Source organism: Sorex fumeus, unplaced genomic scaffold, assembly GCF_029834395.1.
Source record: "Sorex fumeus unplaced genomic scaffold, SorFum_2.1 ptg000098l, whole genome shotgun sequence".
In the NCBI taxonomy this organism is placed as follows: Eukaryota; Metazoa; Chordata; class Mammalia; order Eulipotyphla; family Soricidae; genus Sorex; species Sorex fumeus.
In genome coordinates this window covers 88638396-88664470 of record NW_026606155.1, presented here as the reverse complement: position 1 = coordinate 88664470, position 26075 = coordinate 88638396, and the positions used below count along the sequence as shown (strand labels likewise).

Sequence of the window (26075 nt, the reverse complement as noted above, 5' to 3'; positions counted from 1 at the left end):
GTCATTGCACTGGAAAATAATAGCAATTTTAGATAATTCCTAGGCATGATTTAAAAGGGCTTCCAATGATCACAAACTCAAGTTATAGTCTGGTCTAGTCACAATAGAATGATGACTGCTATAACACTGCTATGACAGAAAACTCCAGAGAATTAGAATGACATCTTGAAAGACCCCAGTGAAGTACACTTAGTACACGAGAATGAAATTCAGTTTATGAATCCTCATGCATTATTCCCCAAAACTTGGAAAAAGTGAGACTGGCAAACTATTTTAATGATTCTTTAATTTACACAATTAAATTGTGAGTTTATACAATAGTGTGACTACTGTGGTTGTGAGAGATGCAATGGTTCTTTATTCTCTCCACCATCGTTAAGGCATGGGCAGAAATAAGGATAAAGTTTCTCCATAAAAGTGCTGTTGAAGGAGTAAATGTGGGCCATGGTTTTAGCATCATAGAAAGATACCTGGCCTCCTTCATAATCCAGATATATGCCCACTTTGTCAAGGTTGTTAGTCAGATTCAGGATGCAAGAAGGCAAATCTAGAGCCTTTAGGTCATTTTGATTTCTTAGTCTTAAAAGCCAGAATCCTTGCTCAGGAGTTAGAGGGCAGCTGCCCTTCCGAATGATGGATTCTCTGACAACTCCAACTGTCCATTTTGTTTTCTTTGCTACTTCTACTTCCCAATACCACTTTCCAGATGTGAAACCTTTTGAGCCCAGCACAGCCACACTTGAATCAAACCTCTCTGGATCATCAGGCATTACCTGCTTAATGTCATCGTGCCATACACTGGTTCGGTTTTTGGAGAGCACTAGATTTGGGTGAGCTGTTTTAGGGTCCAGAGTTAATGCAGATAGACCTAGTAAGAAGATAAGAAGAGAAAGTAGAGAAAAATAGGTAGATTCAAAATGCCATCATAAATAAAAGACAGTATTTACATAGACACGTGTATTTCATATCTCCCCAGGCACATATATGCTTAGGCAAATAATTACTCATACTCTATTTTAGTTTTATGTATTCAAGATGCTTTGAGTATGAGATATTCAAGATGTTTTGAGGAAACCTAAGCAAAACCAGAAGGGATATGTTAGAGACAGATAAGGCTAAATAAACTGGCAAAAAATGATTATAATGATCATAATTTAGTAAATAATAGTACTTTTGAGATCTTGAGTGGTTTATGACATTGCTAATAAAAATGTCATCCACATATGCTGAGTGGTAGCTATCAGAGACAATATAGTATGGAAAATGAGAGTAAAGTCTTGGGTTTTTTTATAGCAATCTGATGGATTTCAGTTGGATCTAATAATTTATAAAACCAGGCTAGCACTTTGTAATCATGATCATTGTATAATTGAAACCCAAGCACCAAAACGTGCTTGGGTTTCAATTATACAAAAGTCTACAACTGTACCTCATGGTGTTTCACTAATAAAATTTTTTTTAAAATTTCCCCATTTATACATGGTTATATTGTATTTTACAAGTACAAATCCATGACTGGTTGAAATTTTTTAAAATCAGCCCTTCATCATAAGTAGTTCAAGAAATATTGATTAGATAAATGACAGTATAATTTAAACAGTATCAAAAGGAAGTTCCACATGAAGAGGGGTTGAAAGATGATCAGCAAAAAGATAAAACAAACTAGCTGTGAGATCTTTGAATCTTGGTCCAAAATTTGGTAAAAAAAAAGCATTACAATTATGTGTGTTCATATTATGGGACATATATATATATTTGTTGTTAGTGAATGTATTTATAATTGGAAGTGAGACCAAATCCAACCCAACTCTCTCTTCCTTTAAAAAAAATCTGAGTTCTTTTCATGACATCCCAAGGACTTCAGTTTTCAACAAAAGACTATGAAGAATCTTGGACTTTTCCATACCAGTTAAATATTCTCTCCCATCTCCAGCCTATTCTGCCTGTGATATGAGTGAGATCATCTAGTTCTACAAACACTCTCAGGCTTCTCATCACATCTAGGATTAAATAGAATCCATACAGAGAAAAGGATTATATTTTAGGCAAATAATTACTCATTTGGTTTATCCATCTTAGACTTATCTCCTACCATACTTCTCTCTCATTCATGTGGATGCAACTGACTAAAACAAGTTGCCTCTTGAATGACTGTTTCTTGCATATACCAATATCATTTCTACTTCAGGATCCTTACATTTTTACTTCTTTGTACTCAAATAATCTTTATTCATATGGTCCATGCTTTTACATTATTTGAGCTTTTGCTTTTTCAAGTTGAATAAAATGTTGATAAAATATATGGGTATTCAGCCATTTCAGCTCTCACTAGCCTTAAAAATCAGTAATTGGGGCGAGGGAGATACCTCAAAGGACTCATGTGTATGCTTTGCTTGCTAGAGGAATGGGGACTGCCAACAAATATTCAAGTTTTGGGGTCCTGTTGTTGCTATTGTTTCAGAGCTTAGTATCGTTCCGTAACATAGTCCTTGATACCTGCCTGGAAGATGGATTATTTCTGTCTTCTTTTAGGAGCTACATCTGGTGGTGCTCAGGAAGTACTCCTGGTTCAGGGTTTGTTATTGGTGGTGCTTGAGGTTACTATGGGAAGCTGGGAATTGAACCTATATGCATGTAAAGCATGTGCCTTTTGAGCTATTTCTCTAGCCCTATTTCTTCTAGTCTTGATCCTCCCCAGCACAGCCAAGTCTGCCAGTGGTAATGACAGCTCGTTTGCTCTTCACCCATTGATGCTGTGAAAGACTTAGAACCAAGGAGTTAGCTTGAAGGGATGGAGCATGAGACTTGTATGAGTGTACAGATGCCAATCTAAAGAGAGCCAGGTGGCAATACTAATTAGACAAGAGGGTTTTGTTTTTCTTTTTGGTTTTGTTTTGTATTTGTTTTAGAGGATATACCTAACATTGTGGGCTGGAGCAATAGCACAGCCATAGGGTGTCTGCCTTGCATGCAGCCAACATGGCCGACCCGAGTTCAATTCCTCTGCCCCTCTTGGAGAGCCCTGCAAGCTACCAAGAGTATCTCGCCCGCACAGTAGAGCCTGGAAAGCTACCCGTGATGTATTCGTATGCCAAACACAGTAACAACAAAGTCTCCAATGGAGACGTTACTGGGCCCACTCAAGCAAATCGATGAACAACGGGAGGACTGTGACCGTGACCTAACATTGTACAGAGCTTATTCCTGGCTCAGGGATCATTTCTCTCAAGCTTAGGGGGACCATATGAAGTGCTGGGGATTAAACCCAAGTAGTCACATGCCAGGAAAATGCCCTACCCACTCTCCTATCACTCCGGTCCCCAAAGTGGGATATTTTATTTTTTTGTGATTACTTTATTAAGAGTTCAAAACATGGACCAGGGAGATAGTACAGGAATTAAGGCCTTGCCTTGATTATAGCCAATCTCAGTTCAATCTTTGGCACTGCATATGGTCCTCTGAACAACCCTAGAAGTGGTTGCCAAAAACAGAGCCAGAAATGAGCCCTGGACACTAATAAGTATGACCCAAACCTCTTCCTCCATAAAAAAGTTCACAGAAATCCTGTGTATTCTCTTGTTAAGAGCTTCAAGATATGTGAAGTAAAATGAATAAACTAAAAGGAGAAACAGCACTTAGTCTGCTGTTATAACCCTGTGGTTATAATTGTCTGTGGTTACAACCCTGTTTCAAATCCAATCCCTGGCACCTCATATGGTCTGAGCACCCCCCCCCCCCCCCGCCCAAAAATCTTTATTTAGAGCTTTTAAAAAATTTGCTTTTAGTGGTGCCAGGAATTGAACCCAGGGCTTCACACATGCAGGACAAATACTCTGCATGTACCCCTGAGCCACATTACTGTCCCTAGAACTTTATTTCTATAAAGATTTTTGTTTAGGTCTGGAGATATTGTGCACAGGATTAATGAGTTTGCCTTACTGTGACCTGATTATCCTGGTTTGATCTCCCAGAACCCCAAATGGTCCCACAAGCACTGCAAAGAGTGACCTTTGAGCATAGGGCCAACAGTATACCCTGAGCATCACTGGGTGTAGAGTAGTAAATGCCCTATTGCTATACTATTGCTCTGTTATCACCCCCCCAAAGGTTTTTATTTGTTTGTTTGTTTAAAACTCTAAGTTCTTGAAATGCCACTTGAATTCTTTTGTTTTGTTCAGTCTTTTACAACTGCAGGACGACAAAAAATCACTGTAGTTAATAGACATATCTATTATTAGTTTTCTTTTGAAGTACTGAAGATCTTTATTTATTTATTTATCGCTTTTTGGGTCACACCCAGCAATGCGCAGGGGTTACTCCTGGCTTTGCACTCAGGAATTACTCCTGGTGGTGCTCAGGGGACCATATGGGATGCTGGAAATTGAGCCCGGGTTGGCCGCATGAAAGGCAAACGCCCTACCTGCTGTACTATCGCTCCAGCCCCCTGAAATACTGAAGGTCTTTAAACAGTATCTAAAAACTGGCCCAGCAATACCGCTCCAGGGAATATATCCCGAAGAAGCAAAAAAGTACAGTCGAAATGACATCTGCACTTCTATGTTTATTGATGCACTGTTAACAATAGCCAAAATTTGGAAAAAACTGAGCGACTAAGAACAGATGACTGGTTAAAGAAAATTTGGTACATCTACACAATGGAATACTATGCAGCTGTTAGAAAACATGAAGTCATGAAGTTTACATACAAGGGGTTCTACATGGAAAGTATCATGCTAAGTGAAATGAGCCAGAAGGAGAGGGACAGACATGGAAAGACTGTACTCATCTGGCGGATATAAAGTAACAGAATGGGAGTTGAACACCCAAATAGTTGAGATAAGTACCAGGAGGTCTGCTCTAGAGCTTGGAAGCTGGCAGAACATGCTGGGGGAAAAGGCAGCTGAGATAGAGAAGGGAACACCAAGTAAAGGATGTTTGGAGGACTGGCTCAGGATGTGAGATGCGTGCTGAAAGTAGACTATAGACTGAACACGATGGCCACTCAGTACCTCTATTGCAAATTATAAGACCCCGAAGGAAAGAGTGAGCAAAAGGGAATGCCCTGCCACAGAGGCTGGGTGGGGTGGGGGGTATGAGGTATGGTGGTGGGAGGGCTATTAGGATCATTGGTGGTGGAGAATGGGCACTGGTGGAGGGATGGGTACTTGATCATTGTATAACTGAAACCCAAGCACGGAAGTTTGCAAGTCTACAACTGTACCTCATGGTGTTTCACTAATAAAAAATAAAAACAAAAAATTAAAACTGGGCTTGTGCCTCAGTAGTAGATTGTGTGCTTTACGTATATGAGGTCCTGGGTTTAACCCCTAACGCCATCCCCCCCCACCAATCTCCTAAGATATTATACTTAATTTTATGAACTTCAAATACAAGAGACTCTATTACATAGAAATAGGATGTATATTCTCCTCTAGGGTTGAGAAGCATCAAAGATTTATTTAACTGATTTAACAAATGAGAATGAAATATTGGTGGCTCACACATGAGAGAACAACCAAACAAAATTAGGCTAAGTAATTCTGACACCAGACTTTATCTGTCTTTAAGTATAGTCATAAATTCCTTTTTCTTTTTGGCTTTTTGGGTCACACCAGGGATGCACAGGCGTTAGTCCTGGCTCTGCAGTCAGGAATCACTCCTGGCAGTGCTCGGGAGATCATATGGGATGCCGGGCCCCGAACCTGGGTCGGCCGCATGCAAGGCAAACGCCTTGCCCTCTATACTATTGTTCTGGCCTCAATCATAAATTCTTTGGCCATGGTACAAGAAAAAATATAGTCATGTGAATTAATCCTTCCTCAAGCTTCCCCACCAATTTGGCTAAGCTCCTCTTTACCTGCCTAAGATTCTACAGTATACTTATTTAGGGCTATAGAAAAAAACTTCCACCCATGAAAATTGGTTGAGTCCCAGAAACCAACAGCCACTCCCTACTGGTACCTGGAGACAGGATGGACTGCATTTCTCTCCATATCATATACTGGATGGGACCTTTGAACTGTCCTGGGTTCAACTTCTTGGAGATAAGCTCTCTGGATGTCAGAACTTTCATTCCTTGCTCCAAGCTGCAGGTAACATAAATCATTTATCCTTGGATTTCCTTCTTGAACTAACAGAAAGCTATTAATACCATAGGGAAACACTTACCTATCCAGAAGAGATGCAATGTCCTAAAAGATGAAAGAAAAAATAAATATATCAGATATCTATTTCTCAAATTTAGAAATTTCTTTGGTAATACTGCTACCACCAGTCTTATCACAATACTTGGATCCTTAGCAGGGTCCCTGCGCTTCCCCTCCCCATCATCACCATCTGCTTTCATCTTTCATATGCCTTTTTTGTTTGTTTGTTTGTTTGTTTGTTTGGATGGATGGGTGGCTATACCCACTGATTTTCAGGGGTTACTTCTGGCTCTGCACTCAGGAATTATCCTGGTGGGCTTGGGGACCATATGAGATAGTAGGGATTCAACCCAGGTTAACCCCATGTAAGGTAAGTGCCTAACCCTCTGTACTGTTTTTCCATTCTCAATCATATATATGCCTTTTCTGATCTGCACCCTTCATCTAACCCAGATCTTACCTTGTTCTGATATTTATAAGCTAATATTACCTTGATTTTAAAAAATTTCTTTTTACAGGAAATGAGACAAAATAAGGTTGTTTTTTTTTCCTTTAAATGTCACATAATCTTTGGAGAAATACATAATAGATTGTTTAGGCTGAAGGCCACTTTCCTTATTATGACTTTTTAAGCTTCTAAGGGCTAATGCAGTAACTAACACCTTTAAGAGATGAAGTTTCATAACAGATATTTACAGTTTACAAACACTTCTTCCAACATGTCAGTTTGTAATGCTGAGAGTCAGCCAAAATTTTAACTTAAGTGTGGAAGTCAGTACAGAAGTAGAGCGGACAGAGTGCTTTCCTTGCTTGCAGCTGACCGGGGTTCGAGCCCTGGCATCCCATATGGTCCCCTGAGCACTGCAATGAGTAATCCCTGAGCATTGCTGGGTGTGACCCAAAAAACAAGCAAAAAAAATTTTTAACTTAGGTTGCAATATTTTTGTTTTGAGAAGCTTCAGAGAAATAATATATAATTTCATTAGAGGAATTTTTTAAATCTTTTCTAGAAGAGTAAAACTTTTTGCTAACCATGTAAAAGTAGTCTCCAGGTTTCCTCTAGAGAACTTAAAAACATAACAGTACTTTTTCCCACCTGGTAGAGAACATCTTCTACATCCTTTCCAATCCTGTTTTCCTACCTCTAACACACTCATAAATTACACTGGTATGAGACTTACTTTGAGAAAGTCAAATGAGTTCTGCTGTTCCGTCCGTGTCTGGATGCTCATCAACATCTCCTTGGCTAGTACACACTGTTCCTGAAGCTGGTTCAAATTCAACTCCATTTCTTCATTCAAGGCTTTCCCCTCATCTCGGAGATCATTTAGAAGGTCTTTTTCTCTGCCGTGCAGGAACTGATGCAGCTTTAGAAACTCCAAGGAGATGTGTTGCTGCAGCTGCTTCTTGTTTTCCTGGAAACCTCCATGATCATCATGATGGTAATTACTGAGACTAATACTTGGGGAAGGGAGCCCACAGTATTAGCTCTCCTGAACCCTGAGTAATATTGTTATTAATATCCATGCAAGTGGCTGGGCTTCTGAATATCACAATCAAACTTACTAAAGAAGCCTTTGAGGGAAAAGCTTATTCTGTCTTTCCCAGCTAGTTCACTAGTTCAGGATGAAATATTGAAAGGTGGGGCTGGAGAGATAGCACAGTAGGTAGGGTGTTTGCCTTGCACGTGGCCGACCCGGGTTCGATTCCCAGCATCCCATATGGTCCCCTGAGCACCGCCAGGAGTAACTCCTGAGTGCAGAGCCAGGAGTAACCCCTGTGCATTGCCAGGTATGACCCAAAAAGAAAAAAAAAAGAAAAAAGTATTGAAAGGTGGTCTCTAGGTTCCCATTGCTATATTGAGATGATAACCATGTCATTTTTTTTTTTTTTGCTCATGCACTCAGGAATTACTCCTGGCGGTGCTCAGGGGACCATATGGGATGCTGGGAATCAAACCCGGTCGGCCGCGTGCAAGGCAAACGCCCTACCCGCTGTGCTATCTCTCGAGCCCCACCATGTCACATTAAATGAAACTCTGAGGTTACTCAAACATTCTACAATGAACGATGATACCTTCCCTCCCTGGAAGTACAACTAATGCTATTAGACTGGGACCATAGAAAAGCTAGGCAAACTGTTCTTATTTGAAATTAAACCCGAACAGATGCCATTTCTGCTGCCAAGACTATCTAGAAGTCGAAGATGGACAATGGAGGAAGTGCTGACATTAACAACTGCTACACTTTCAGCTCATTTCTCAAGTGGCTACAACATTCTCACAGGTGAACCATCTGACATTACTAGTTTCTCAGTTCCTCATCCTCCTTATTTCTAGTGATTTTCAGTTACTTGTTCTCTTAGTCATACTGGGGATTTTGTCACCCCCAGTAATTGCACCATCTCTAAAATCAACTTATGTTTACTTACTCAAGTGTCCTTCTGGCAACAAATATTGAATCTTATTGAAACCTATTCATTGACTCCTCCATTTCCCTTTACCAACTTCATGTTCACTCTTACCTAACTCTTACTCTATGGTCTATCATTATAAATATACTCTTAAAATTGTTTTGATTCTCCACGCTTTTCCAGTTTTCCTTTTTACCTATTTTAATCACCATTTCTCAGTTTTATTGGTTATCTTCTCTAACCTCCAAAATTAGTTATTTGATATTATGTCCTGGGTTTCCTGTCTTCTTATTCTACATTTGCTTTGTAGGAAATATCCCTTCTCCTATAGCTTTAAATATATGCCAATAGCTGACATCTAATTTTCAGCATAGATTAATTTCTGGGTTCCAAATTTCTTCCTTTTTCTTTTTGGGCTGGGAGAGGGGTCTCCACATTTCTATATTCAACGATCTATCTGACATCTCCTCTCATCCATTACATGTAATGTTACAGTATACAAATAAAAATTTTCTCAGTTTCTGGTATCAAACCCAGATCCTTACTCATGCAAGACAGGTGCTCTACCACTGAATTACACCCCCTACATAATTTGGCAGGTGAGTGTTGGGGACAACCATGTTGGAGAGACACTCAGCAGTTCTCAGGGTTTACTCCTGGCTTTGCCACACAGTGGTGGGCTTGGGGGACCATATAGGGTGCCAGGGATCAAATTTGGGTAGACTGTGTGCAAGAAAAGCACCCTACCTGCTGTACTATCACTCTGGACATATTTATCTAGATAATTTTTATCTCTAAAGTATATATGAAATTTTACTTTTTCCATTTCTTCTGCCTCTCTCATTCAAGCCACCATCATTCTGTTGGATCATTGTAAATATTCTTCCAGTTATTATCTTTGTCATTATTTCTCTCCAATCCTTTCTCCATATAACCATCTGACAGATATTTTTTATTAAGATAAAACCATGTCCTATTTAAATCCTGTAATATCATTATTCAAAGTATGAAGTTCAGAATTGCTAATATTATCTAATTTAATCTAATATTACATTACATGCTCAGGCTCATATTTATGTCTTTAGTCTCATCTTGCCTAATATGACCTAGCTCTTTGTTTAACATAATAGCTTACTTCCTATAGAGAACTTTGCCATATGATTCTTCCCTTTTTCATAGGATATTTTTCTCCAGGAAATTTAGTTATTATTCTCCTCACCCAGTTCACCTGCTAAATTACTTATCCCTTCTGTTCTTAATTTTTAATAGTGACTTTTTGAGATAATACCCACCCCCTCCTATATCTAGGTTATGCTCATCATTTACATGCTCCCATAGTATTCTACATATTTATAGTAATTATCAATTATTATTTTGTTATTATTTATGTGATTATTTAATACACATCCTTTTAGTTGAAGATAATATTGATATGCCTAACCTATTTAATATTGTTGAATGAAAATTGACTGCTAAACTAGGAACTCTTACAAAATGAATAAGAGTCTTTGAAGACATTATTATTTTTAATCTATCCTTCTTTCTCTCACTGTACATATTTTTTTCTTCTATATAGATGCCAAATACAAGAGAATACTCTTCTCCATAGAATAGTTAAATGATGAAACAAAAATACACCCAAGTTAACTTCCTATCCTAAGGACTTATTTTCCAAGCCCCTAACCATTGATATTTTCCTATAAATCTTCTCAAATTGAAATATCACAGTAATTTTTATTTAATTTGGAAGAAGCTAGATTAAATCAGAAATGGTCTGGTTGTCTACCCATAGTACTCTAGGTTTTTCTGAAAATTTTTGTTTTTTACAAAGATAAAATATACCAGACAGATCACAACCTCACAATAGTCACCAGAGAATGAACCATCAAATGGGTCATCAAATTGGGGGAAAGGTGCAGAGACTCAGAAACAAACCTCGAAACCCAGCAGTTTTTGGCAGAAATGTGTCCGGACCACGCAGTAGGTTACTGTTGCCAGGCCACCCCAGGGAGGAAAGGGTGTTGTCCCTCCACCTGTTTCCTCCTGGCGGCACAGTGGCCATCATCCTCCAGAGGCCATTGGGCAGTCAGGTTTGGGCCCGCAGTGACAAGACATTTTGGGCCTCACGGGATGGGGGTGGAGCCAGTACTGTCCTCCCCACCCCAACGAGACCCCAAATTATCGCCCATGAATGGCCTTTCTGGCTCCTGATCAAGCTGCTTAACGGCCATGATCCCAGAGACTCAGGAGCAAATCTCGGAACCCAGCAGGTTTTGGCAGAAATCTCTCCAGATTTAAGTGTTAAAATTTCAGAATTTCAAAATCGCGCGGCCACTACCACGGTCACGCTACATTATATGTTATTCATAACCAGCAATAGAAAACAAATTGTCTACTGTTAAAAAAAAAATTGGGGAAAGGTGAATCTGCTCTCTCTGTTACTATCTATTGGGAAAATACTCCATTGCCATATTCCTTTTCACTCTACAATGTTTGTTTTCAAATTATTTAGGTCAGTTGCCACTTTGTCTATTAATTTTAATTATATATAATGTGTATTCACATATATATTACATATACCCACCCCCATAATTGAAATTACATGGAAGGTGTATTTTAGTTCTAACTCAAAACCCTTCCACCCTGCTTCTCACCTTGAAAGCAACAATAACATCTTTCTGCATGTTTCTCAGGGACTGAAGCTCTTTGAAGTTTTCCTCCAGTTGACCCTGAAGAATGGCAAGCTCCTCCTGAAAAAAACCACATAGAATTAACTGACACTGATTTGGCCGATAAAGGCCAAAAGCAACCCCTCTTCCAGAGCGCAGTGCATGGGGGAGGTAGAGTGAGCTCTTTTTTTGGGGGGGTCACACCCAGTGATGCACAGGGGTTACTCCTGGCTCTGCACTCAGGAGTTACTTCTGGCGGTGCTCAGGGGACCATATGGGATTCTGGGAATCGAACCCGGGCCAGCCGCGTGCAAGGCAAACGCCCTACCCGCTGTGCTATCTCTCCAGCCCCGAGTGAGCTCTTTCTGAAAAAGTATTATCTTTTCTTCTTTATTATGGATTCTGTCTCTTCTAAAAGTTGTGAAGAAAATTATAAGCTACCAAGAAGTGTTTTTCCCGCTTATTAGCTAATGACAGGGGCCTGAATAAGTGTGGGGTGGTATGGGGTACTGAGGGGTGCTGTGGGGTCCCGACCTGCAGGACTCCACCTATGAGGGATATCCTGGGTGAGGGGGCTCCTGAATGAGAATGAATGGATGCGTGTCTTGGATGGAAGGTGTGCGACAAGCTTTATTGTCTGCAGGGCACTAATATACCTTAAGGTGGCACGCACGCGAAACAGAATGGGCTTACCTCTGTCGTAGCTGATGCTCAGTGGACAGTGGACGGACAGTCAGGATGGACAGTCAAGATAGCCATATAAGGAGTGGAGAGTTACAGAGGGACTAGCCAGATTGCATCATCCAAGGGCCGCATGGTGGGATGCCATGTGCTTGTGAGGAATGTACAAGCCCACAAAGTCAAGATGGAGACCTCTGGCTCCCCACAAATAAAGTTAATACAATTTTATACATTTTATATTCTAGTTATATTATTTGACATTCTTAAAAATTTTTTTTGAGGGAGACACCTAGAGATGTTCAGGGATTACTCCTGGCTTTGCACTCAGTAATTACTCCTGGTGGTGGTCAGGGGTCCGTATGGGATGCTAGAGATCACACCTTGGTGAGCCTTGTGCATGGCAAATGCCCTGCCCGCTGTACTATCATTTTTGCCCCTTATCTTTACTTTTACTTTATATTGTTCTCACTTGCAATATTTATTTTCTTTCTTCTGCCTTTCCAAATCCAAATCCAAATGACTTGACTCAAGTTTTCATCACATATTCCCTACTGAAATTTTCTCTAAACTTCGCTAAAAGTATAAACAAATATGACCAGTTTAGTTCTCAATAATTATATTCTTTTTTTCTCTCTCTCTCTTTTTGTTTTTTTTTTTGGTCACACCCAGAAATGATTAGGGGTTACTCCTGGCTCTGCACTCAAAAATTACTCCTGGATGTGCAAGGGGGCACTATATGGGATCCTAGGGATTAAGACCAGTTCTGCTGACTGTGTGCAAGGCAAACACCCTACCCACTATACTATCAATTTGACCTTGAAAGGTTTAGTTTCTTGTCCAGTCCCAATCCTTTAATGCAGATGATAAAAAGAAAATTCAGTGTGCTCAGAAAATGCAATATATTTTACAAAATTTTTTTCCCTCCAGAATCACTCTTTACGGGAAAGTAGCAGTAAAGGAACTTTGCCCTCTGCCCTATCTCTAATAAAATATTTACCTAATATTTACCTTAGAGTAAATTTATTTACATGAACTCTACTCCTGAGCACCACAAGGAGTAATTCCTGAGGGCTGAGCCAGAACTAATCCCTGAGCTTTGTGGAGTGTGGCCGCAAAACAAAACAAACAAAAATATGAAAATAAACCTCACAGAAGTTTCCCCCCAGCTTTCCTAAGGAATTGCTCAAGGCTTAGGAAAGCTCAGAGCTCACTCACCGTGAAGTACTGGACAGCATCAGAGATCTGTAGGAAATCTTTAGACTGCCCCACAGACAGCCGAACATCTTTACATTGAAAGCAAATCAGTTTCCCATCTGGTTTACTGAACAGTTTCAGGCTCTCTCCATGCTCTGGGCACTGTGGACAGCCCTTGAGTAAAGATAGCTTCTTGATCTTCTCTACCAGCTTCTCTAGTACAAGGTTGAATGTACAGCTGCTATATGGACATACCATTTTACACTCAGGGCAAAATGTATCCCTTGTTTGCTGCTTCCAAAAATCTTGGATACAGGCCTGGCAGAAGTTGTGACCACAATTTAGCATCAGTGGATCATGGAACCAATTACTACACAGTGGGCAGTGTAGCTCTGTAGTTATGTCTTGTATCTGCACTTTAGAGGGTGTATAGTTGGAATCATTCATTTCGGTTACGTCTTCCAGATTCTTGTCAGAGTTGAGGCTGGTTGGTACCTGTGGAAAAGAAGAGCTAACATGAGTTTCTCTTTCATGCTGCCCATTTCAGCAGTTCAGAATAGTGTGCACCATTCCTAAAGAAACAGAATTGGTACATCCAGAGTAAAAGCACGTTAATCTCTCCTTTGAAAGTAATCCAATAAAGTGTTTTCTAATTTTATAGCTTCTGATTTCATAAAGCATTGTGTAAAGTGTTTTCTACTTTTATCTTCTATTTCCAAAATTATTTAAGCTTTAAAATGAACCAAAGCAAAAAAAAAAGTGTACCCAATAGGAAAGAAAATGTGTTTCATTGTATATCCTTCCCTTCATTGACTTTCTTTCTGCATCAGTTGGAAGTTTTTCTTTGAACTTATATTCTACTATCTTTAATTTGTTTGACTTTTGTTATTGTTTTTGGGCCACACCCAACTGTGCTCATGGCTCTGCCTGGAGGTGCTTGGGGGAACAGATGGGATGCCAGGGATAGAACCAAGGTCGGTTGAGTGCAAGGCAAGTGCCTTACCCAATGTACTATCTCTCTGTCCCCTATTTGTTTGTTTTGGGGCCACTCTTGGCATTGTTTAGATGGTACTCTTGGCTCTGTGCTCAGGCATCATTTTAGCAGTGCTCGGGGGCCAAAGAGTGTTAGGGATTGAACCTGAAATCAAACCCAGGACTTCATTGTGGAAATTTTGCATGCACTCTACCTCTTGGAGTTATCTCTTTGGCTGTGCTGCTGGCAGCAGGCTTATTTATTAAATTTTATATTATTTTGTGGTTACACGTGACAATGCTTGGAGGCTACTCTAGCTCTGTGCTCCATGATAATTCTCAGTGGTGATTAAGAGATCATGTGGTGCTAGAGATTGAACAGGTTAACCACATGAAAAGAATGTGCTTAGCCTGTTGAGCTGTCTCTCCAGCCTTTTTGTTAACATTGTATTTGTGAGGAGCAAGAGAGATAGTTCATGGACCGAGCACATGCCTTGCATGTGGAAGGCCCTAGTTTGATCCCGAGCAACACATGGTCCACCAGTATCACCAGGGGTGACCCCAAACATTGAGCCAGGAGAAGCTTCTTTTGAGTACCACTGGTATGATCCAAAACAAAACAAAGTGAAAGAATTAGCCAGCAGTGGTTAGCAAGGTCAAAGAGATAGCTCAAAGGGCCTTTTTGCTTTCCTAAGGATCTCTTTTAATAAATGAAAGTTCTTGTTTTTTAAAAGTTTTTGTTTTTATGGGCCAGAGTTATAGGATAGGACATTTGCCTTGCACAAGGTCAACCAGAGTTTAGTCCTTGGTACCCCATAAGATCTTGGTCGTGCCAGAAGTAATCCCTGAACACAGAGTCAGTAGTCAGTCTTGAGTTCTGCTGGACCCCAAACCTAAATAAATAAATATAATATTTTTTAAAGTTTGTTGTTTTTTAATTTGTAACACAAAAACAGAAAGAAGCATGAAAGAGATGTAAAGCTTAATAATAATTAGTGGTTGAATCATAAAAAGAGAACTGTCAGCTATCAGATGTGTAACATATATGTGTTTATTTCTCTTTTCCTAAGGTAAAATTTCTTGCTTATTTTATGTTTATCACCTCTTCCCTCTTTCTTGGCCTTTTAAAATGTTTTTATGAACAAAATGCTTTTTAATTTTGTTTAGGGACCACACACAGGTGGTCAGTGCCTACTTCCAGCTCCATACTTGGGGGTCATTCCTGGTGGTGCTTGGAAACTGTACAGTGCGAGGCAGTGAACTCAGTCCTTCTGCATATGCTCCAATCCTAACCAAGAAAAGTATTTTTTTTTCTTTTTGGGGAGTGGCTTAGAGCATGGCTGTGGCTGTGGGTTCTGGAGGTTTTTGGCTGCCTGGGTTCTGTTTGGAGTGGAGAGAGAAACTCAACCCGCCTCCCTCCGAGGGGCCCCAGGGAAGACAGCCTGTTGGGGGCAGGAGGTTCTGCATTGCTCTCTTCCGGGAGCTTTTTGTTTTATATTCCCTGGATCTTGGCCGTTGATGAGATTACATGGTGCTGGGGGCAGTTTGTGAGTGTGACTGCCAACCTACTGGAAAATGGGGGATCTGGGTGGAGGAGGTCCAGTCCTGATCCAAGCAGGCTTAGAGATCTCAGCCACGGGTCTTGCATACCTGGGTTCCTCTGCTTCATGCACCAGGCTCATTCGAGCATGTGGAGAATGGCCTGGAGCATGGCTGTGGCTGTGGGTTCTGGAGGTTTTCGAGCCTCATGCATGAAGGAACTGGAGAGGAACCCAGGTATGCAGGACTCGTGGCTGAGATCTCTAAGCCTGCTCTGATTGGGACTGGACCTCCTCCACTCAGATCCCTCATTTTCCAGTAGCTTGGCAGTCATACCCACAAACTGCCCTCGGGTGCTATGTAATCTCATCAATGGCCAATATCCAGAGACTATAAAACAAAGCCCCAGGAAGCACGTGGCTGCATTTGCGGCTGCGTGACCTCTTATAGTGTAGCCCACTAATGTACCTAAAGCAGCACACATGTGGTTGATTTAACATACTTGCTTGTATTCTCTTATATACGGGCTTAACCTCCGTCCCTCTCAGAGAGCCTGGCAAGCTACCCAGAGAATCCCGCCTGCACGGTGAAGCCTGGCAAGCAACCCGTGCCTTATTTGATATGCCAAAAACAGTAACAATAATGAGCCTCATTTCCCTGACCCTGAAAGAGCCTCCAGTATCATTGGGAAGAATGAGTAAGAAGAGGCTACTAAGATCTCAGGACTGGGATGAATGGAGATGTACTGGCACCTGCTTGAGCAAATTGATGAACAACGGGACAGCAGTGATACGATAGCGATACAGTGATTTATTTTTGGAGGGAAGTAATGAGTAGCACATGTAGAAGTGCTCCAGGATTACTTCTGGCAGTGTTCAAGGCAGGGGTGGGATGGGGCTGGAGTCTATGTAATGTCAGGGATTGATCCAAAGGGCCTCTGGCATGCAAAGCATACATTCAGCCCTTAACTGGCACCCATATTTGCTTTATTGTGTCTTTCTTTGCGTAACAGGACTTTTAAAACTACAATCTGTGAATATTTTTAAAAATTAGGTGATGTTTTCATATGGTAAAAATCCAAAAGCGTCATGGGCTGGAAAGATAGTACAGTGGGTAAGCCACTTGCCTTGTAGGCAGCTGACCCTTGTTCAGTTCTCAAAACTGCATATGGCCTCCCCAACCCCTACCAGGAGTGATCTCTGAGCACAGAGAAGAAGTAAACTCTAACTCTGCAGGGAGAGGCCCCCAAACATAAAATATAATAATGATGATGATAATAATAATTAATCCAAGTTCAAATCTTTGGCATCATATTTGGTTCCCTGAGTATTGTCAGGGGTCACTCCTGAGCAGAGCCAGAAGCAGCTCCTGAGCAACACTGGGTGTGGCCCCCAAACAGACAAAAGATAGTATTAAGCAGTCAAAATTCAGAAGTATAAAAGACACATGTTAAAAGCAGTCTAATTTTCAGGGGCCCAGAAAATGGCTAGAGGACAAAGGGACAGAGAGATAGTACAAGTGGAAAGGAACTTGCCATTCATGCAGCCAATCCAGGTTTGATCTCTAGTATCACATATGGTTCCCTGAGCATCTCCAGAGGTTAAAAAGTAAAGCAGAGACCCAGGAATAGGCCCTGAGCACTTTAACATATTCTTGATTTAAGCTCTATCACTACATACAAAATGTGATAAAAGATTTTTTTAAATTATTCCATTATTTTTGAACTGGAGAAATAGCTCAACAGGCTCAGTTGATGCTTTTCATGTAGCAGTCCCTGAATTCAATCCCTGGCACCACTTGGGCCCCTAGGCACTTCTGGAAGCAATCTCCAAGCACCAAGCAGAGATAGCCCCTGAAATATGCCAGATGTGACCCAAAACCAAATAAATAAATAAACAAGTTTTTTCCAGGGTAAATGGAAGTTCCGTGAAACAGAAGAGAAAAATAATCTTTACTCTCTACTTGCTTTTTTAAAAAAAATTTGCCATGCCCAGTGGTGCTGATGTCGGTGGACCCCAGAGGTGGCTCACGAGTCTGGAGGAGAAAGACGGTCACTTTCTCTTGATCCGCCTCTGCCACCCAGGACCCAGGGTTACTGAGTTCTTGTCTCGCTCACAGAAAAGAACTTCAGGAGTGGACAAACAGTGAAGTAAAACAGATTTTATTTGGAGGGTTTTTGAAGGGAAGGAGGAAGAGAAAGTAGGAGAGAGTGGAGAGTAAGAGAGAGAGAGAGTAATGTGCTGAGAGAGAACACAGGCTTCTGCAAGGTCGGAGAGAGCCTCGACACATACACCAGCATTAGCATAAAAGTACACGTCTCAAGAAGGGAGATGCGGGTGACACATGTGCTCAGGTACAAGCTGCTCACAGGCTAGGGCAGCATATGTGCGCACTTCTTTGTTCAATGTGTCTTTTATAGGCTCTTTTTGGGCTGTCTTGAGCCAGACGTCCTGGAGTCTTCTCAGGGCTGGATCACATTTTAATCAGATTAAGAGAGAGGTCCGAGGATTTTTGAGGAGAGGAGCTTCATGGGGAGGGGTCCAATCTCCTCAGGGTCTGCTGAAGTCTTACCAGGTCTGTATCCACAGGGTGGATCAGTCTTAGGATTATCCTCCCAGAAGTTTTGTTGACCTAAGTTTTATTGCAAGGGCCTTTCCCTGTCTGTAGGATAACATTGCCACGGGCAGCTTATGTTTATAGGGTTACACCCATCACAGTGCTCCCAAGTCACTCCCATTCCTCTGTTTATCTGTAAACTCTTCTCTGTGTTCTCCTCCCCAGCCAGTTAATCAATCACCTTTTCTCCCTAATCAGATTCTGTTAGCTTGTAAGATCAGATCCTTCTAAGGACACTGAACTTATATTGTAAGTTATGTCTTTTGCATAGTTTACCTTAAAGCAATGTCCTTTCTGTATAGACACAGGAAGACAGTTAATATTATGCTTTGTAACTTGGGAGTTGATTGACTCCAAATAATATTTACTCCTGGGCATCTGCTTTCTTGACTCAGTTACCCTTAGTTCCTAGCAAGGTCCCAATGAGGTACTGAATGGACCCAGAGCAAGCTGTGAGGTATCCTGGCATCAAAATGGGCCAGGCCAAAGCGCCACAATACTCAACTATAAGTTGAGGGCATGATCATGGACAAATGCTGTCATGATCCAAAAATAAGTAACGATGAGACTAGGACCCTGCTGGGGCTAGGAAGACTAACCTGGCCTGAGGACTGCGGAATATATGGTGAGATGTCCTCAGGAAGAACCAAACTGTAAGTTTATATCTCTTACTGTGTTCATACAGAATGACATTGCTAGAAATATTGGAAGTAGACTTACTATAGCTATTTAAGTAGATTACTAGCCGAGGAAAGAACACATCCTTGTTGGGATCCCACCCTTGAGCAGATGTCCTAGTAATCTGGAATAATCTCTTTAGATGAGATTTTATCCTTGAGTTAATCTTACCGCTCTTTGATGATTTGTTGATGTTCAACCCACCTTTGTGTCACCACCCTATGTGATTGCTATAGAAACTAAGACTGTAAACTCGGAGGGAGCTTGGGCTCTAGAGAGCAGAGACTGAGGCTCAGGCTGAGGCTCAGGCAGAGGCTCAGGCAGAGGCGCGGGCTTGGGCTCGGGCTCGGGAGCTCTGGCTCCAGAGTGCAGAGTCAGAGATGAGAATGAAGATTGGAATAAACTACAATTGATACCGCCAGTCTGGCTCTTGTTTCCTTCCTTTGCCTACCTCGCCGTCGACCTCCCCTGGGTGAGGGAAGCGACGTGAGACTACTGGACACGGGCGGCGGGAGAGACAGAGTGCCGCCGGACCTCTTAAAACACACACCCGTCTATCTGCCTACATCAGTGCTCTGGAACCATGCATTACCAGGAATCAAACCTAGATTTTTCACATGTGAAGCATGTGTTCCTACCCTTTTCGACGTAGTCTCTACCCTCTTATTATCTAGTTCTTGCTCTGGAGAACCTGGCAGTCTACCAAAAGTATCCTGCCCACATGACAGAGTCAGGCAAACTCCCCATGGCGTATTCAATATGCCAAAAACAAGTAACAATGATGGGTCTCATTCTCCTGACCCTCAAAGAGCCTGGAATGTGGCACTTTTTAAAATCTCAGGGCTAGGATGAAGGAGATGTTACTGGGGCTTGCTTGAGGCAATTGAACAACAGGATGACAGTGATACAGAGGATTAAACTCAGGAAAATATGTCCGTCAGGGAAGATACAAATGTTTTTCAAAAATTGCATTTTAAACCAATCAAGACTGTTCTGTAAATTGTATATCAGATACATTCTGTATAAAATAATACTTATGGGTTTTGAGAGATGGCTCCAGAGGCTGGAGTGTGTGTTTTGCTCATGGGAGCCTTCTGGGATTGATCACCAGCATCACATGAGCAATTCAGGGAACACTGCTGAGTATGGCCTCAAACAAACAAAAATGATAAAACTTGCAGGAAACCCAGGCCAAGTGAAGGTGATCTAAGAGAAAATTTGTCCACCAGGTTTATTTGTTTTCGTATTTTATTTATTGCTTAAATCACTTAACTTCCCGTTAGTCGTCAATTTGCTCGAGCGGGCGCCAGTAACGTCTCCATTTGTCCCTGTCGCGTGCGAGTGTAGCCCAATGGCATCTGTTCACTCTGGGAACATGAAGAGCCTCAAACCGATCGTTCATGATCTTGATGAAGAAGTCTGACCATCTGGTAGGTGGGCGGCCACGCGGTCTTTTGACATCCCGTGGAATCCAGTCGGTAACAGCTCTAGTCCAGCGGTCGTCTTTAAATCTCATTACGTGACCAGCCCATCTGATTTTCGACACCTTGGCAAATGAGACAGCGTCCCTGATTCTTGATCGTCGACAGATGTCGGAACTCCGGATTCTTTCTCTCATTTGAGTGAAACGTGATATTCCGAGCATAGCTCTTTCAATTCTTCTTTGGGAGACCTGAATAGCGTTCTCATTCTGTTTGCGTAGGGCCCAGGTCTCTGAGGCATATGTTAATGCAGGAAGAACAGTGGAATCAAAGAGATGTGCCCGGAGCCGGAGGTTCTTTGTCCTCTTAGTTATTTCTTCAACGTTCTTGAAGGCGTTCCAAGCCGCTCTCTTCCTCCTGCGCAGCTCGGGTGCCAGGTCATTTGTCATGTTGACTTCTCGAAGTAGGTACACATAGCTGTTGCATTCAGAGATGGTCATTCTGTTGAGAGTGAATGGGGCATCAGGAACGAGGCTGTTTCTCATAAACATTGTCTTTGTAAGATTCAGCTGTAGTCCTACCTTTCCACACTCACGGTCAAAGTCGACCAGCATTTGTGCCGCTTGGCTGATGTTTGGTGTTATTAAAACAATGTCATCAGCAAAGCGGAGGTGGTGTAGTTGTCGACTATCTATCTTCACTCCCATTCCTTCCCATTCCAGTCTTCGCATGATGTTCTCGAGGGTGGCACTGAAGAGTTTCGGTGAAATGGTATCACCCTGCCGAACCCCTCTCTTGACATCAATGATTACTTCTTTGTAGAATGGTGAGATCCTGGTAGTGAATCCGTAATACAGCTCACGGAGGATCCTGGGCTTGAGTGCCCTGATTGGCTAGGGCTTGAATGACCGCTTCCGTCTCAACAGAAATAAAGGCCTTCTTTAAATCAATGAACGTTAAACAGAGCGGCATCTTGAACTCCCGAGAAACCTCAATGAGCTTGGTTATCGTGTGGATATGGTCAATGGTGCTGAATCCTTTGCAGAACCCAGCTTGCTTGCATGGTTGTTCTTCATCTAGTGTTCTGCCAATCCTATTTAGGATGACTCGAGTGAACAACTTGTAGATGACAGACAATAGGCAGATCGGGCGATAGTTACCAATGTCATGGATGTCTCCCTTCTTGAACAGTAATACAGTCCTGCTGGTTTTCCATTGGGACGGAACCTTGCATTCAGACAGGTAGCGAGTGAAGAGCCGAGCCAGTGTATTGATGAGTACTGACGGCAGGTTCTTCAGGTGTTCAGGTCTGACCTTGTCTGGGCCAGGTGCTGTTTGTTTCTTTACCGACGAAATGGTGTGTCAGATTTCGGAAGGGAGAATGTTGGGAACGACATATCCATCCTGTGGAATTTGGTATGTCGGCAAGTGGACATGGCTATCAAAGAGATTTGAGTAGAAGTCATGGATAATCTTCTCCATTACCGTTCTGGAGGATGTGATGGATCCATCAGGACGTCGGAGGGCAGTCATCTTGGTCTTGTAGTTGGCAAAGGACAGGCGAATACTTTTCCTGGCTTCTGCCGCATCTACCAGCACTTCTGCTCTTCTCTCTTTGAGGTCTTCCTTGATCGCATCTCTGCACTGCTTTGCGAGCTCGGACGTTAGCTTGAGGTTGCCTGAGGCATGCGCCAAAACACGCTGACGAATAAGCTCAAGAGTTTTTGAAGACAGGCGTTTTTTTGTGGCTATCTCTCTCTTGGCGTTCCTCGCACATTCATGGAGGTGCTGAACCAGTCGATCGTATTCCTCATCAATGTTGTCAACAATGGCATCTTCCCATGTTGCTGCAATAGTGCCAAAGGGCTCCCAGTTGGTGATTGTTCTGGGAGTTCTCTTTTTAAACTTTGCAGCCCTTTCTCCCCGCTCTGTGAAGTAGAATTTTGCACGAAGGAGACAGTGGTCCGATCCCGTTTGGAATTTTGGGATAACAGCGACATCAGTCAGGCAAAACCATCGATTGAATATGATGTGGTCTATTTCGTTGTGAAATCTTCCACCGGGAGACTCCCATGCCCAACGTTTAGATTCTGCCTTCTGGAACTGTGAGTTACCATGGATGGTCTTGGTCGACATGATGAACTCAAGACAGTCTCTCACCCTGTTCATTCCATTCTAGGCTATGGGTCCCGATGTGAAGTTCTTCAGCTGATCTTCTCGTTCCTATCTTGGCATTAAAATCACCCACAATGATCTTGTAGAAGGTGTGGTCTTTTTTATAGAACTTCTCCAGCTCCATGTAGAACTTCTCAATTTCTCTTTCATCATAATGAGATGTTGGTGCGTAGACAACGAAGATAGAAACTGCAGGCAGTGAGCCACATCTATTCAAATGTAAACGTCCGATTCGGGTTGTTAGGCATTCGAATGAATCAATGCTCATGGTCAAGTTTGTGTTGACAAGGACACCGACGCCTCCGACACCTCTTTTATCGCATGTTCCAAGGAACAATTCTTCTCCAGTGTCGAAAACAGCATGGTGAGATTCGTGCCTTCTTGTCTCGGTCAGACCAATGATGTCGTACTTGATCATTCACGCTTGTACCATCAGGTCCTCGATGGATGCATCTGATGCTAGCGTACGTGCATTGAAAGTACATACGATCATTTTTGTCTTCCTTCGTTGTGGCAGCCTAGTTCGGCCTTGAGATTTTATCGGCCTCTCCTTTCTCATTCTTCTCAGTGCTGCCATGTCGGTGAAGCCTTCAGGGTCAGGTGAATGAGACCAGTTGTAGTTACTGGTTTTGGCATATAGAATACACAACGGATAGCTTGCCAGGCTCTTCCGTGCGGGTGGAATTTATTGCTGTATTTATTGCTTACTGAGGATTAAACCTTGGGCCTTACACATTCAAGGCAAGTGCTGTACAACTGAAGTACATCCCCAGCCTCCAAACAGCCCACAGATTTTAATCCTAGTAAATGTACTGTTTTTTGGGAGTGGATGCTATGTAGGAATGCTCTTCCTTTTGTTTTTGGTTGCTGAAGATTGACGTCAAGGCAAATTGATCGACTTCCCGACCCCCACTAGCAAACTTTAAGTGCATCAAATATCTTGCATGTGTGAGGCCCTAGGTTAGATCCCCTGCAGCACCAACAAAGAAAAATATGTTGATGCTTGCCAGGGTTGGGAAAAGGAGAAAACTGATAGTGGGTATAGAATTTCTTTATAGGTTGATTAAAAGGTTGTGGAATTAAATAGTGGTGATGGTGGTACAGCCTTATGAATATGCTGAAATAAGCACTGAATTATATACTATAAAAGGGTAAATTTTATTTGTGTTACTAATTATTGATGTTACTTTCAAAAATTTTTATTTGGAGGTTTTTGAGGAAGGGGAAGAAGAGAAAGAGAGAGAATAACATACTCAAGAGATAATGGGGACTTCTCCAAGGTGGAGAGTGCCCCTGCACACATCCCAGCATTATATATGAAAGCATGAAAGTACACATCTCAAGAGGGGAGATGCGGGCAACACTGTGCTCAGGCACCATATGTGCTTGACCACAAAACATGGACACAAGCATCACAAGCACTACATGGGCGCAGGCAGCATATGCGCCTGATGTCTCTTTATTGTTAATTCATCTTGCCAGGACTGGAGTGATAGCACAGCGGGTAAGGCGTTTGCCTTGCAAGCAGCCAACATGGCTGACCTGAGTTCGATTCCTCCACCCCTCTCAGAGAGCCCGGCAAGCTACTGAGAGTATTTCACCTGCACGGCAAAGCCTGGCAAACTCCCCGTGACATATTCTATATGCCAAACACAGTAAAAATTGTCACAATGGAGACGTTACTGGGCCCGCTCGAGCAAATTGATGAACAATGGGAGGAGAGTGACAGTGACAGACATCTTCCCAATGGAAGCTTTGTCAGTTATCTTGGCTTTCAAGATATCCTGACTTTCATAACCTCTGTTAGAAAAAGTAGTTATTTTGCTTTATTTATTTTATTGGAGTGGGCATTGGGCCACACCCATCAGTGCTCATGGTTTATTACTGGCTCTATGCTCAAGAGTTATTCCTAGGGTATTCCTAGGGATTCTCAAGGAATATTATTTGGTTCCAGGGATCCAACTGGGGTTTGCCACATGCAAGACAAGTATCTTAAACTTTGTACTATCTTTCAAAATCCCCAGGGTTTATTTTTATCATATTAGCTCATATTAATTGAGTATTTACTGTGGAAAAGTGCTTTATGTATACTTTATTTCACTTAATCTTCATAATAATCTTTTAAATTAGACATTATACCATTTGGGGGTGTGGGGGAGGGTGTGGAATTACGTCTGTTGTTGCTCTAAGGATATTCCTGAAGGAGCTTGCGGGGTGGGGGTGGGAGAGGAATCACATGGCGCCAGGGCTCTTGCTATCCATTGAGATACCACCCACACTTCAAACATTTTATCACTTCTTACTTTGTTTTGTTCGGGGTCCACACCAGCTGTACTCAGGGCTTACTCTTAGTTCTATGTGCAGGGATTATTCCTGGCAATGCTGGGGACCATGTAGAGTACCAGAGATTGAACCCAGGTAAGCTGTGTGCAAGGCAAGCATCCTACCCATTGTACTATCACTTTGGTCCTCCAAGCATTATATATCACTTTTAAGGAAATTCCATTTTGGGGTAAGTAATGTACGAAACATGTGCTCCAGTACTTTGAGCCACTCCCTGACCACAAATTAATTTTTTAAAAAAACTCTGATGTGAAGATTTCTTGAGTTAACATTAAGAACAGTAAGAAAAAGGCAGTTTTTATGTAGAGGATAAGCCATATGGCACAATCAGTTCAGACAAAACAACTCCCTTTCACACAGTAAGAGACATAACTCTGTGGAAGAACACATGTTCTGCAATTAAAATAAAGACAAAAGATTATGAACTTGTTGCTTATCGGAGTTGAAAAATATCTGAAGTCAGTTAATTCACCTTTTCAGATCATTTAAATAATGGGAAGCTCATTACTACACCTTTTAAAAAACTTACTACAACTTTTAAAAAACTATTATGAAAAAAGATCTATTTTTACTTACATCACCTTCAGTGATACAGGTATCACTGAAGTATGGCAATAATATTTTCTTTTTTATGTAGAAATTAGGAATATAATGCTTCTGTTTCTTTCAACAAGTGAGGACAGAAATGGTTAGAAAACATCTAGAGGTCAGGGCCAGAGCGATAGTACAGCAGGTAAGGCATTTGCTTTGCACGTGGCCAACCTGGATTTGTTCTCCAGCATTCCATAGGTCTCCTGAGCACCACCAGGAGTGATTCCTGAGCGCAGAGCCAGAAGTAAGGCCTGAGCATCCACACCTGGTTGTAGAACCCCCAAATAAATAAATAACCAAATGTCATATTATAGAGAAAATTAGAACCTGACCTTAATGATTAATATGTATGTAATTAAACTTTCTAAGAAGTGGAAATAGGCTGGGAATACTAAATCAAAGGGTTAGAACACATGCTTTGCTTGTAAGAGGCCCAGGTTTGATTCCTAACACCACATGGTCCCCTCAACTTCACTGGGAATGACCGCTTGTGACCCTCACATTAAAAAAAATTAATTTAGCCTTTTTACCCCCCCCCAGCAGCAAGGTGGCCACCGCCTCAGAGCTTATAGGAAAGCCAGGTATGAGCCAGCGGTGACGGGGCAACTGCAGTCTCATGGGAAGGGGGGCGGTACTGG

The 26075-nt window shown here is 41.9% G+C and overlaps 1 protein-coding gene across 1 annotated transcript in view; it reads right to left on the bottom strand.

Annotated features, from left to right (window-relative positions):
* Positions 1 to 326: 326 nt before the first annotated feature.
* The window catches only part of TRIM69 (tripartite motif containing 69), a 37728-nt gene continuing 11979 nt past the window's right edge, over positions 327 to 26075 (bottom strand). Inside the window, exons 2-7 of the mRNA XM_056133981.1 lie at positions 13124 to 13597; positions 11213 to 11308; positions 7328 to 7561; positions 6169 to 6191; positions 5962 to 6086; positions 327 to 868 (exon numbers count right to left, since the gene is read on the bottom strand). Coding sequence (XP_055989956.1) covers positions 327 to 868; positions 5962 to 6086; positions 6169 to 6191; positions 7328 to 7561; positions 11213 to 11308; positions 13124 to 13597 — 1494 coding nt within the window. The remainder of the gene's footprint in view (positions 869 to 5961; positions 6087 to 6168; positions 6192 to 7327; positions 7562 to 11212; positions 11309 to 13123; positions 13598 to 26075) is intronic.